The sequence below is a fragment of the Guillardia theta genome, assembly GCF_000315625.1.
Source record: "Guillardia theta CCMP2712 unplaced genomic scaffold GUITHscaffold_1, whole genome shotgun sequence".
In the NCBI taxonomy this organism is placed as follows: Eukaryota; class Cryptophyceae; order Pyrenomonadales; family Geminigeraceae; genus Guillardia; species Guillardia theta.
The window spans coordinates 507,611-520,120 of record NW_005434673.1 but is presented as its reverse complement, the minus strand read 5'-3'; the positions used below and the strand labels follow the sequence as shown (position 1 = coordinate 520,120).

Genomic DNA, 12,510 nt, shown 5'->3' with positions numbered 1-12,510 from the left:
CTCCCCCCCCTCCCCTACCTCGACCCCCTTCCCATCCCTTCTACACCCCCTCGTCGTTCCTCTCTTCCCCTCCTATTCCCCATCTCCTCCTTCTGATTTGAACGAGCAGAGGACTCGGAGATTTCAGACTGTTCGGGCTCACATGCAGGCGTGGAATGCTACGTCCAGTCCCCTTCAACAACAGGATCATGTAAGGCCGGAGGAAACTCCACGTGCACAGGCTGCGCAACCCCAGCAGCCACCAGTGGAATCGCCGAAGCGATCTTGGGGTGTGAGCAGCTTACTCACGTGCAAGTGCTTTCCAGCTGTCAAGGGAAGGGGGAGGGGGAGGGGGGAGGCTGAGGGGGTAGAGCCGGGGAGGACAGCAAGACTTTGAGCGGGTGTTGGAGCTATGTTTCATTCAATCAGATCTGTGTACGTCAGAATCCTTCTCAGCTGATCCTTAAGGAACCCCCGCCCTTCACCACCAGGGCTTGTCTCCTCCCTGTCCAGCGACCCTGAGCACCCACGTCAGCAAACTCTTGGAGCGCAAGGGCAAGGCAAGATCACCTGCAGCTGCCGTCCTTGCCAGCTACGATGACCTGCAGGGGGGGTGAGGTCAGGAGGGGAAACGATGGACCTCCCTCAAAAGACTCACCTGGTAGGTCATGTCGACGAACAGTCCGTGATCGACGACTCCGACTGTGTTCTTGAGCGCCTTGGCAGCCGCGCGAACGTCCTTGATGGGAGTCTCGAAGAAGAGGTCGACGATGTAGTTGCCGTTGTCTGTCACAGCTGGCTTGTCCCCGTCCTTCTTGGCGCCGGTGGCGACATTTCCCAGGCGGAGCTCGGCCTTGCAGCCAGCAACCTCTGGGAGGGCGGCGATAGTCCTCAAGGTGTGCATGTGGCAGAAGGGAGTGATCTCAACCGGGAGGGCAAAGGAGGGGCCAAGGCCCTTGCAGAGCTTGGAGTCGTCGACAATGCAGACGAACTTCTTGGCCATGACCTCCACCATCTTCTCGCGGAGGAGCGCTCCTCCTCCTCCCTTGACAAGAGCGAGGTTGGGGTCGACAGCGTCAGCGCCGTCGATGGCGACGTCGAGGACGGACTTCTCGTTGAGGGTGCAGAGGGGGATCTTGAGGCTCTCTGCCTGCTCCCTTGTCCTCTCGCTGGTAGGGATGCAGATGATGTCCTTGAGCTCCCCGCTCGCCAACTTCTGCCCGACTCTCTCAACAGCGAAGTAAGCAGTCGAACCCGTGCCGAGGCCCACCACCATCCCGCTGGTGACGTGGTCGTCAACTGACTTGTACCCTGCAAGCTGCTTCGCCAGGTCGGTCCCCGACAAGGCCATCATGCGCACCTGGGCGGGTGACGTCCTCGGCCTGACAGAGACAGAGGAAGAGGTCGAGAGGGAGGAGAAGCGGAGGAAGGGCGACGAGCTGAAGGCCGACGCCGACGCCATCATGCACGCGATCAAGGCCGGTCGCAGCATGTTCGCCAGGATTTTGGATCCTGCGGTGGGGGTGGGGGTAATTGCAAAGTCTCGGACAACCCCATGTTGTCAACTGGAATTAGCGATAAAAGGGTGGGTACTTTGTATTACAGGGGGGTATGGAAACAGGCCTCCGACGGGTACTGCAGATCCTCCAGAGGGATTAGGACTAGGGGGGTGTATTGAGTGGAAAACATGGGGTAGTGTAGGCTTATATGTCTGTTTTTTTATTCTTTCTTTGTTTTGTTTGCATTTGTCTTGTAAAAGGAATCGCTCCGATAGGGAGGGAGGGAGGGAGGGAGGGAGGGAGGGAGGGAGGGAAGAACTGGTGGGCGGACACAGAGAAGACACGATTGATAGCTAAAGGAAAGTGTGGGATGACGGAGCATGCAGCACCTTGGGGATTCAGGCCGACCACATTGGAGGAAAGAGTTGGATTCACGAGTTGTGTTGAATATTGGGTTTGAGAGAAAGTGCAACTGGTGATCCATAGCGATGAGGTGCACGCGATTTCTGCAGGCATGCCTCGTGCTGGTCTGCTGGTCTCCGGGAAAGCCAGACAGCCACCATGATGTGTCGGGTTGCCGCCATGCAGGGCGTGAAAGTTTAGAGCGATTGTTGTGTGTGAGTGCTTCAGCACGGAGGTATCTTGTTCAAGTGAATGAGTCTCTCACTCCATCGCAACGAAAGGTGACCCTCTACTCGCAGAACTTTCCCTCTTGTGATGACTTTTCCAACTCAGGATGTGGAGGACTGCGTAGGAGGAAGACACCCAAAGTACCTACACGATGACACGTACATGGTAAGAGTTGTCATTGAGAGCGCAGACGAAGGTTGTAACATGTGCTTGGAATGGATCAGGTCTTTGCTGACGAGAGGGAGATCGAGGTGTTGAGAAGAAGGGGGTTCGTGCAAGGCATACGGATGCAGCATGAAACTGACAAGGTAGGAAGCAAGTTGCAGATGTGCAAGTTGCAGCTGCTGTCAGTGACGGAGTATGCTTGTGTTCACAGATGTCTCTCGACATTCTGCCCTCTCCCTGGACAAGAGCGACGAGCGGACCGCAGGCGGACTCACCCTGCTCAGTCCTTGCTTTGCTGGCTGACTGGCGAGAGCTGTTCCCGAGCTACATACACGACCAAAGGGACCTTGTCAAGGGATTTTACCGCCTGCAGATCAGTAGATGGAGGGCTGGTGTTGCTGAAGATCATGGTGTCGAGATTGAAGCGGAGATGGTGTCAGAGAGGAAGCTTCACGTCTCATGCCAGTCATGTGAGGTCTGCATGGGAGCTGTCTCACGACTTCTTGCTCGACAGAATGTGATCGAGTGGGTAGAGACCAGGCCGAAGCTTGTTGCAATGGGGAACTTTGTTTCCTCCTTGCTCTCCTCGGGGGACCCAACGTGCGGAGGAAGGGAAGACGATCTGTTCGTGCGAGCTCTGAATGGGGAAGGGGAGGTTGTCTCCATAGCAGACTCCGGCATAGACCATCGCAACTGCATGTTCTGGGACGAGCTGCCCTTGCCTCTCAACACGTTCGACTCCAGGAAGAGAAAGATTGTGAGCTACTTCTCCTACTCAAACTGCTCCATCTGTGGTGCCTGCGCCAAGGATGCCAAGGAGCAGAGGCCTTGCGGAGATGCAGGAGATGCTGAGAGGGGTCACGGCACGTACGTGTCGGGAGCTGTCGCAGGATCAGCAGCGTGTCCATCGGATGCTGGCTTCATGTGTAGTGCGGAGGACGTGAAGTTTGCGTCTCTTTACAACGCGTTGGCGAGGGAGGCGAAGATTGCCTTCACCGACATCATGGTGGGAAAGGGAGAGCTCTCCCCTCCTCTGGACCTTCACAAACATCTCTTCCCGGACCCGTACAATCAGTCGGGTGCCCGCGTGATGCTGCTGGCGTGGGGCTGCGTGGTAAGAGCGACGGAGGAGGCGACTGCGTGCAACCGGTACACCTCGCAGTCTCAGGACATCGACCTCTTCACCTGGGAGAACCGTGACGCACTTGTTATCGTGGCTGCAGGAAACGACGGGGAACGAGCTTCGAAGCAGACAGTCGGGGCCCCCGCTACCTCGAAGAACGCCATCGCCATCGGCTTCACAGAGACGTGCGTCAACGCGTCAGTCGCCTCCTACGCCTACACCGACCCCTTTGTCGCCGCTGGCTGCGGGCTATTTGGGAGCTCGAGGTGTTGCCTGTCCTCCTTTGAGAGCAAGTGCTCTCTGTCTCAGTGCTGTGGGGAGGGGAGGGAGGACTGCTGCTTCTCCTCCTTCTCCGGGCCAGGCATGTCCCCTGACAACGTCGCTGCTGGCTCGAGCAGGGGCTTCACCATGGACGGGAGGATCAAGCCTGACATGGTGGCAGTGGGAAGCCACGTAGTGAGTGCGCGAGCAGCGGGAGAATCTCTCCCCTCCTCCGGTCCCTTCTGCTCGCTTCCTTCTGGAACTCAATATTCAGCTGCTCTCACCTCCCTGACTGGCTCCTCCTCCGCAGCTCCTGGCGTTGCGGCATCAGCAATGCTCATTAGGCAGTACCTCAAGAGAAGAATGTCGTCAGAGCAAGGAACAAGAGCTGGGGCTGGGGCTGGGGCTGGGGCTGGGGCTGGTGGAAAGGCTCCGTCAGGAGCTCTGGTCAAGGCGATGCTGCTGGCCAGCTGCGTGACTCCCTCGGGCTTCTACTCGTTCCAGAGCACCCGGTACAAGATGTACAAGACGCCCAACGAGGCGAGCGGCTTCGGGAGGCCGGTCCTGCGCAACGTTCTCCCCCTTGACGGGACCTTCGAGCTCTTCGTGCAGGACGAAGAGACGAGGCTGAGGACGGGGGACGTGGAGGAGTTGACAGTGTCTGGGGGATGGAGCAGAGACTACGTCATCGTCCTCGTGTGGACCGACTTTCCTGCCTCTCCGTCCAGCCAGCGGGCGCTGGTCAACGACCTTGATCTCAACGTCACCGTCATCGATCCCCACGGCGCGCACACCCTCCCCTCCTATGGCCAGTTCCGCACCAACGACCCTCTCGGGGGAGCGCACCCTGACCCTCGGAGGGACGAGGTGAACAACGTGGAGCGGGTGGTGGTGGAGGCGAAGTTTGCAGGGCTCCTCGGCCTCAGCCCCCAGCACGGAATCTCGGTGCGTGTCTCTGCCCATCGCGTCCCTGCTCCTCAGGGTCAGTCGTACGCGCTCGTCATCGTGGGGCCCAAGGGGATGCAGGTAGGCAGGAGGCCTTCAGCTCAGCTGCTCCCCAGCTGCGCCGCCTCCACATCAGGGTCAATTCTCTCCTCATCTTTCCTCCTCTTCCATGTGGGGCTAGTTGGCATCGTCCTGCTCCTCAGCGGGGTTGCCGCCGGGTATGACTAACGGGCCAGCCAGTGCTGGCTAGTACCGGTACCTTGTCAGTCACTCAGACCGGTGAACTCATCTATGAATCAAGTGAACACCGTAGGGCTCTCAGGCCCTCAGTCCGTTGTCGAGCCCGGGACTCAGCGGGAGGTCGCATACCGAGCAGCCCACTGTAGCATTCCAGTGCCACCGTGGCAGCAAGATGACCGGCTTCAACGATTACTCGTCATTTTTATACCGTAGATATCACACCCGCAGCCAATCGACTTGAAACCCTCACTACACCAATCGCATGCCCGAGCTTGCCATGCTTTTAACCTAAGCTCGGCCCTTCCCTTAGACCATCAACCATCCTCCGCACCCTCCGCGCTCCATCCTCCACACTTCCAGCTCACGAAGAAGCTCCTCCGCCCTTGGCCTCTCCTCTGCCTTCATGGCCCATGATCGCTTCATCATATCCCCGAGCTTTCTGGGCATCATGCTCTTCTTCAGCTCGAGCGGCCGGAAGTAGCCGTACGTCGCTGCCAGCTGGGCGACTGTCTGCCCGTCCATGTTGCTGAAGGGATGACCTCCGGCAAAGATGAACCACATCAACAGACCGAACGAGTACACGTCAACTGCCGCCGTGTAGTCGGCTTCTCCTCGATAGATCTCCGGTGCCATGTACCGGAACGTCCCAGTCGTCCCCGTGAGGTTGTAGCCAGGCTCGCTCCCAGCAGCGTGCTGAATCTGCTGCCCTGACGTCACAGTCGTCGTGGGCTCTGCCAAGGAGGAGTGAGGGCACCGGCGGCTGAGCCCGAAGTCTCCGATCTTGATGGAGCGACCTCCAGCAGAGAGCAGCATGTTGCCTGGCTTGATGTCGCGGTGGAGCACAGGAGGCGTCTGCGAGTGCAGGTACGTCAAGGCGCTCAGGATGTCCCCTATCCACGACACTGCCCTGCTGGTCCTTGGTCGCCACTGCCGGCTCCGTCGCGCCTGCTTCTTGGTCTCGTAGAATTGCTCGAGGTTCCCTCCTGGCATCAGCTCCATCACCAGCCATGGCAGCCCGCCGTGCTCGTAGATGCCGTAGAACTCCACCACGTTGCAGTGCTTGAAGCCATGGCTCAACATCTCGATCTCCTTGAGCAGCTCCTTCCCTTCCCTCGACCGCACGTCGAGCTTGGGACTCAGGGTCTTGACGGCCACTGGCCTGCCCTTGCATACGCCTCGTCTGACCTCTCCGAAAGACCCTTGCCCGAGCAGCTCCCCGATGGTCACAGACGAGTGATGAAGAACGAACGAGTCGCACCTTGCCAGGTCAGATTCCTTGAGGACGTCGTGATGTGTGGCGAGCTCGAGGAGGATGGGGCAGTCCTCATTGAGGGAGGAACGCCTGCCAGAGCTGATTTGACTTGAACGAGGGTCGGTGGGACTCTGCGAGAGGGTCGAGCCCTCCAGAGCGTAAGGAGCTGCTTGTTCGGGGTACTGCTCGGAGGAGGAGGAGGAGGGAGGGGAGAGCCTTGAGCATGGTCGTATGTTCACAATCGCCTTGCTCCTCATCCATTGCATCAGCAATTGCAATCACAGAGAGACGCCTCTGACTGATCTTGGTTGATCCGACTTTGTTGATCTCTTTGTTTATCGTTCTTGTCGCCGTCTCAGTGGATGTAAGTAGTCTGTAGCTGACTCGTGACTAACTGTGCGATTGCAAGCAGTGCTCTGCCAACCGTATCCCTTGTGCTGTTTTCGGGAGCTCCTCGCCTTCGTACAACTCGCCCCCACCCACCCTGTGAAAGATGGTGATTTTAGTGAGAAAGAGACCCGTAGGCGTCAAGTTTTGAAGTTGACAGTTTACACTTGAGATCCGATCCCATCTGAACAGGATCACGGGCGGTCACGCCGACGGTCACGCCAACTTGAACGGACGGTGCGACCGTGACAGTACTAGGCTCCGACTCAGTACACTGTACTAGGCGGTAGCGCCGGGCGGCGGCCGCCCACCGCAGTGACTCACTGAGTCAGCGGCTTGCATGATTCAAAATGATTGAAGCTTCGGCGCGGCCCGGCCGGCCCGGCTTGATTGAAACCGTTGGCTTCGGCGGCGGGCGCGGCCCGCCGGAATACTGCGGCGGCCAGTTCCCGGAGCCCGGGATCGATCGGACACCTCCGCCCTCGGAAGGCTTGAAGGCTTGTGACTGAGTCGGACTGACTCCGAGTGAGAATTAACTTGAACTTCCGAAAAGAGTGCCGAAGTCCAGCAGTCGGCAGGAATAGGTTTGGTTCTCGCTGTCTTTTCTCTTCTCGACGGTTTGGCCTGTGCGACAGCCTGTCACGGTCAGGGTCAAGCCTCCTCGTCTCTCCTGATTGTCCTCGTTCTGCTTTTTAACTTAACTTTGAGTAAAGACGCCGGTCGGAAGTCACAGTGGCTGAATCGGAAAGAGAGTCCGAGGCATCTTTTTAGCCGGCCGCCGCGGCGGTCGGATCACTGATGGGCCCCCGACCGTACCCGGTACGGTAGGCCGCCCGGCTCTGAACTGACAAGTTGGAAGAAACACTGCCCGGCACCGGCCGGGCCCGGCTCAGTTTCCGACTCAGTTCCGACAGTGGCGGGACGTGCTGAGTAATATTATTAGTCATGTGGGAAGCCTGGTGAATTGTTGCGAATCATCCGAATATCAAGACGTAGCAGGGCACTTTTTTTCGGAGGTTTACTTTTGCCAGTGTAGGGAACAACCGGGTACCCCCCACCCCCTTCATGGAGAGGATTGAAGGGGTGGTGTGCTCCTTGAAAAGGGGGAGTCGATTTTCCTTGCATTTGGCGTGATCTTCCTTGAGATTGCAGGTGGGCTGAATCTGGAGCACCAGATTGTACCGCAAAATTGGTTTGCCACTACCAAAGTGGGGTTCTTATGCGAAAAAGTTTAGTTTGGTTGGAGTCAACTAGCGATGGTAAAAAATAGAAGGTCGGATCTCAATGGTCCCAGGTGGGGTAGGTAGGGATTGTACAGATAAGACTTTTCCGATGATGGCATCTATAGCATAGTACCGGTGGTTTACGTACACAAATTTAGACTAAAATGTAGGTGAGGGTGGTGAATTCCAAAGTTGAAGGTGGGTGGTGCTACAAAGAGAAAGGCTTGGGTGCAGAGTTGGTGGGTGGGGTAGGGGGAAGCAACTTCTTTTTTTGAGGGGAATCCTTGGTGTTGGTACTACCCTACCCCACTGCACGAAAAGAAGACCCGTGATTTGGCATGAGTCGCAAATATAGTGGGTAGGGTGATATCATCATTTGTACTTGGATAGGGTAGTAAGATGTTAATTTCAGGGTCCATCAGACCAATAGGTGGGTACGTTTCGCAAGTTTACAATGAAGGGGGGGTGGGTACAATATATGGGAAAAACTGGATAATCTTCATACGGTGGGTGGGTACCAACCACACTGATGCAAACACCACTGCAAGAAAGTGAAAGGGGCTGGTAGTGAAGGAGGTACAGAAATTGAGTGTCGTAAAATAGGGGTGGGTCATACCCAAATGTGAGATACGTCCCGTGTATACGTCCTCGGAATGAGGGGTACCATGTGAAGGAGGTGGGTGGTAAACCAATGGTTGTAGATGGGGGTACAGTAGTTTCGATAAGAAAAGGGGGTACACCAGTGGAATTATAGAGGTCCTAGGAAGGGAAGGGGGAAGGAGAGCGAGCGAGCGAGCGAGCGAGAGTGTGAGAGGAAGAAGCAGGAGCAAGTGCGAGATCGGATTGAAGGGAGAGAGCTTCAAGGAGGAAAGATTGCCGTGCTTCTGCGTGAAGTTCTGTCTCTGTCAGGAAGGAGGGGCTTGAGAGACCAGCTGCAACGAGGTCTAGGGAAAAGGGGACCGAATCGAACTTCGAGGCATTGTTCGACTGTCGACGGATCAGTCACTGGCACCATCCAACTGCTAGCATACTGTTGGCAGGTAAAGGAGAAAGATTCTAGAGCCTCAATCTTGAAGAAGTCGGACTCCTCCAGAGCATTGAGGACTTCCGAATGATCCTCGGTTTGCACGAAGACCAGCAGGCCTGCAGGCCTCTCGAGGTTTCAAGCGCCGCTGACGATGAAGATCTGATGCCCCCTCTGAAAAAGGCAAGGTCATTTGATCTCAACATCATGGTGGAGGCCTCCTCTCTCAACGAAACCCCGAAGGAGTCATGCTTGCGCAAAGAGCGTCAGCTCCCCAACACGTGTGCCTTGCCCGATCGTGCTGTCAAGGAAGTCCTGAACTCCATATCGTATGGGAGTGCCAGAGCACGAACCCCTCGACGCCCGGTGAAGAAAGTAAGCATCGATCCCCGGGTGAGAGAACTGAAGCTTATGCTGTCTCCGGACTGGGGTGTTGATAAAGCAGACATGCTGATGCATGCGCTCAGCCGGGATGCACAGCAAAGGTTCCTCATCAGTTACAAGAAGACACGTGACGCGGCAGTATCGCTGGTTGTGATGGCAAGCAGGAGATTTTCCGTGTCCACGGCGACTTCTATCCGAGCGATAACCATCTTCGACAAGTTCATGTCGAAAGTGTTGGAGAACATCGTGGTGGGCGACACGAGGTTCTATCAGTCCGGCGAAAGCGGGCAATTTGAGGGGTTTCCCAAGCATTTCTGTGTTGAAGTACCTCTTGCATGCTTCCAGATGTCCTGCAAGTTCGTGGAGGTTTTGTCGCCCAGGCTTGCCGACGTGACGAGTCTGGTTGGGGAGGGATGCTCCATTACATCTTTGCGATCAGCAGAGCTCTTTGTTTGGGAGGTTCTCGACCACCATCTAGACTTTCTAACAGGTAGATGCATCTATCTAGCAAGTTTATGGACTTCTGACAACCTCTCTTTCATCAGCTTCTGATGTACTCTACAAACTGCTGGATCTTGCCTCGAGGTTCCTCAGGAACAAGTTTCAGACATACATTGAAGCCAACATCAAGATCGCACTGTGCTGCCATGAGGCAATCTTCTTGCGACCGAGCGACATAGCTGTCGGCGCACTGATCTACACCTTCAAGGACATGGGACTGGATGACAAGGTGCTGTTGCCACGAAGGGTTGTGAGAACTTGACACGAGTTTCAGAGTTTCGACTTCATCCCAAAGTTCATGAAGACTGCAAAGTCTGAGGAGTGCGAGGGCCAAATCAAGGTTCGATGAAGCACCTTCTGTTGTTCTCCAAGCTTCTTGACTCATAAGAACAGGCGTTTGTGGCTGCTGTCCGCAACAGGAAGAAGTGATGGAAGCAGCGGATTGTTATTCTTCTTTATTATTCTTGCTCTGCGTGTTCAGACATGTACTATATCCATGCTGGTAAACTTATTCTTTCGACGTTGTACAGCAATATGAGGGGGGTGAAAGCGAGAAATAGATACCAATTAAACGATCCTTTCAAATTCAGGCCTTGACTTGTGCAATCCTGTGCAAATATTAGATTCATTTCATCATTGTAATCCACACACGATTTACCTTCACGTACTGCCTTGTGTTCGAGCTGCACCCACGAAAATAAAAATTGCCGATCCTGTTATGGCAATGGTCACTTGAAAGGATGAAGGGAAAGAGTGAAACGTGAAAGAGTTCAGCTGCAGAGCTCTGCCCGTGGACGGCACAACACCGCAAAGCTTCTGTTGTTCAACCTATTACGAATGTTTCTGGCAACTTTGAGTCATCACCCCGATGTCTGTGCATGTATCTTGGCACACAGAGTTGTAGATGGCGTCTAGGACATGAAATCAGAAATTGTCAGGTGGCTGCTGCAAGAGCAGGGAGCCAGGAGGCAGAGAGGGATAAAAGGATTGATGCAAAGAGGATAAGGAGGTGAACGAAAGAACACACCAGGGTAGGAAGCATCGCACTCCCAGAAGTGGTAAGCGCAAATAGCTCTCTGGTCTCTCAACTCATTGCAACATCTCTCGGCACACACTCCTCCAGCACCTTGACAGCAAACATGCAGTCTGCTTGCACCTGTCAAACGACAAACGTCAAGAGCGCAGAAGATTGTTGACTTGCCGTCATGATACCGCATTCTCTGGAGAATTCCATTGCATCCTCTTGGAGTTTCTAGGGAGCAAAAAAGCATTTCAGCCATCTCAGTCACTCCGAACCTTTCGACTACTTGCAACAGTCGGAGATAGCTCCGTTTTCCTTCCTGCAAAAGCAATTTCCAATGTCATCGTTCAATACGCCGCACTCATTGCGCAGGATCTCACTCACATGCAACAAGCTGGATGATCACCTCCTGGATACACCTTTGAACCCGCAAGGATACCGGGCTACACAACTCCATCAGGCCGTTTGCTTCACCACCCTCATCCCTCCACGACCTCAACTTTAAAGTCCCCCGCCATCTTTCCTTGCCACTCTCTCTGCATTCAAGTGAGGTGCTACCAGCCTCCGCTCAAATGCAAACCTTGACAATCGGAAGATCACCAGGCACCCAGTGCCACCTGTGAACGTCGTTGACGTCCCCCTTGACGACCACCTGGCCGTAGGTCTGCAAGAGAGCAGGTGAGCAGCAAGACAACGACGCTTGACATGCTTGTCCTGACTTTGGATGGCATGTAATCTTGGATAGGAGTTGTCTGACGACCGAAGGGGTCCTGGAAAGTGACGTCAGGTTGCAAGGATGTCGAAGCTTGTCAGCTCCAGCACGCACCGTCCAGGATGTGCCGCTGCTCTTCTTCCCGCATGGTTCGACGTTCCAGCGACCTATCGACACGACCCTCAGTCTCCTCTCGACCCACGAGAAGCTCAAGGCCCTCACCCCCGGACGAGTGCATGCATGAGCGCAAGGGAGACTCCGTGTCCCACTCGTCAGCCTGGGAAACGTCAGGCGATAAAGATGCAGAAGGCTTGGTATGTATTGCCCGCCCATTCGCCATGTAGCCTTCTCCGAACACTTTGTTGAAGTCTCGTAGCGCGTTCTCACACGCCTGACAAAGACAGAGAAGAGAGTGTAAGGAAAGGGGAGGGAAAGGGAGAAGGACAGTAATAGATGAGAATTATGAAAATCAGCAGGTAACCTGCTGCAGCATGCAGAAGGAGGAGGTCTTGTACTCTGACTGCATCAGGATGTCTCTGCAGAAACAGTCCGGAACTCCCGTCCTGACGTCCTCCCACTGCTTCACTTTGTTGATCTTTTGACAGCAGTCCACATTCGACCATGACAGCCGCGTCCAGTTCAGTCCTTGAAAGAGCTTCAGATGACCCTCCATGACTCATCGCACCTGCTCCACTTTCTCAACTACCTGCCAGTCCTGCTCTGGTGAAATCATCAGCTCTTGGCCTTGGCCACATGGCTCCAGTCACTCCCGTTAGGAACGTTCCATCCTTTTCGTAAACTCCCTAACGGAACGGCGCACAAGTCAAGCAGAGCAGCAGAGGGGAAGGTCAGATGGCACTGTACCCCTTGTCCTAGTGGCCCAGTATCACCGCCAGCTCCTGCGAGCAGAGCACAAGCCGCGAAAGCTTCCAAGTACAGGACAGACTTTGCCTTCATCTTCCGAGGCTCGACGGCATTCACTGGGTGAACCGTTTCGACCCTTGCAAGTTCTCTCGCCCCGTCCTCCTCCTCCTCGTTGGTTGCCCGCCTAGTCCCAGGGCTATGGGCTCACTACAACCATGGAGGCGGTCAGGTTTCGGTTACGGCACTGCGGCATGGTAGATCAGCTAATATAATCAAATCATTGCCCATAGTAGTATAGAG

At 55.3% G+C, this 12,510-nt stretch overlaps 5 protein-coding genes across 5 annotated transcripts; 2 read left to right on the top strand and 3 right to left on the bottom strand.

The window, feature by feature from the left end:
• Window positions 1–460: 460 nt before the first annotated feature.
• GUITHDRAFT_62862 (hypothetical protein) lies at window positions 461–1,330 on the bottom strand (the record flags this gene model as incomplete). Its single annotated transcript, XM_005842203.1, has 3 exons — window positions 461–497; window positions 550–581; window positions 638–1,330. The coding sequence occupies 3 exons, from the start codon at window positions 1,328–1,330 to the stop codon at window positions 461–463; spliced, it is 762 nt and encodes a 253-aa protein (XP_005842260.1).
• Window positions 1,331–1,848: 518 nt separating this feature from the next.
• GUITHDRAFT_99060 (hypothetical protein) lies at window positions 1,849–4,830 on the top strand (the record flags this gene model as incomplete). Its single annotated transcript, XM_005842202.1, has 6 exons — window positions 1,849–1,932; window positions 1,991–2,051; window positions 2,109–2,161; window positions 2,214–2,273; window positions 2,333–2,416; window positions 2,485–4,830. 6 exons carry the CDS (start codon window positions 1,849–1,851, stop codon window positions 4,828–4,830), a joined length of 2,688 nt encoding a protein of 895 aa, XP_005842259.1.
• A 318-nt stretch (window positions 4,831–5,148) lies between these two features.
• GUITHDRAFT_62774 (hypothetical protein) lies at window positions 5,149–6,351 on the bottom strand (the record flags this gene model as incomplete). The annotated part of the gene is made up of 2 exons (XM_005842201.1): window positions 5,149–5,521; window positions 5,597–6,351. 2 exons carry the CDS (start codon window positions 6,349–6,351, stop codon window positions 5,149–5,151), a joined length of 1,128 nt encoding a protein of 375 aa, XP_005842258.1.
• Window positions 6,352–8,815: 2,464 nt separating this feature from the next.
• On the top strand, window positions 8,816–10,042 carry GUITHDRAFT_131518 (hypothetical protein; the record flags this gene model as incomplete). The annotated part of the gene is made up of 4 exons (XM_005842200.1): window positions 8,816–9,602; window positions 9,658–9,842; window positions 9,888–9,953; window positions 10,007–10,042. 4 exons carry the CDS (start codon window positions 8,816–8,818, stop codon window positions 10,040–10,042), a joined length of 1,074 nt encoding a protein of 357 aa, XP_005842257.1.
• Window positions 10,043–10,697: 655 nt separating this feature from the next.
• GUITHDRAFT_131517 (hypothetical protein) lies at window positions 10,698–12,303 on the bottom strand (the record flags this gene model as incomplete). The annotated part of the gene is made up of 11 exons (XM_005842199.1): window positions 10,698–10,769; window positions 10,910–10,953; window positions 11,041–11,077; window positions 11,129–11,170; window positions 11,215–11,298; window positions 11,354–11,404; window positions 11,461–11,513; window positions 11,569–11,737; window positions 11,828–11,991; window positions 12,053–12,149; window positions 12,211–12,303. The coding sequence occupies 11 exons, from the start codon at window positions 12,301–12,303 to the stop codon at window positions 10,698–10,700; spliced, it is 906 nt and encodes a 301-aa protein (XP_005842256.1).
• Between the last annotated feature and the right edge of the window lie 207 nt (window positions 12,304–12,510).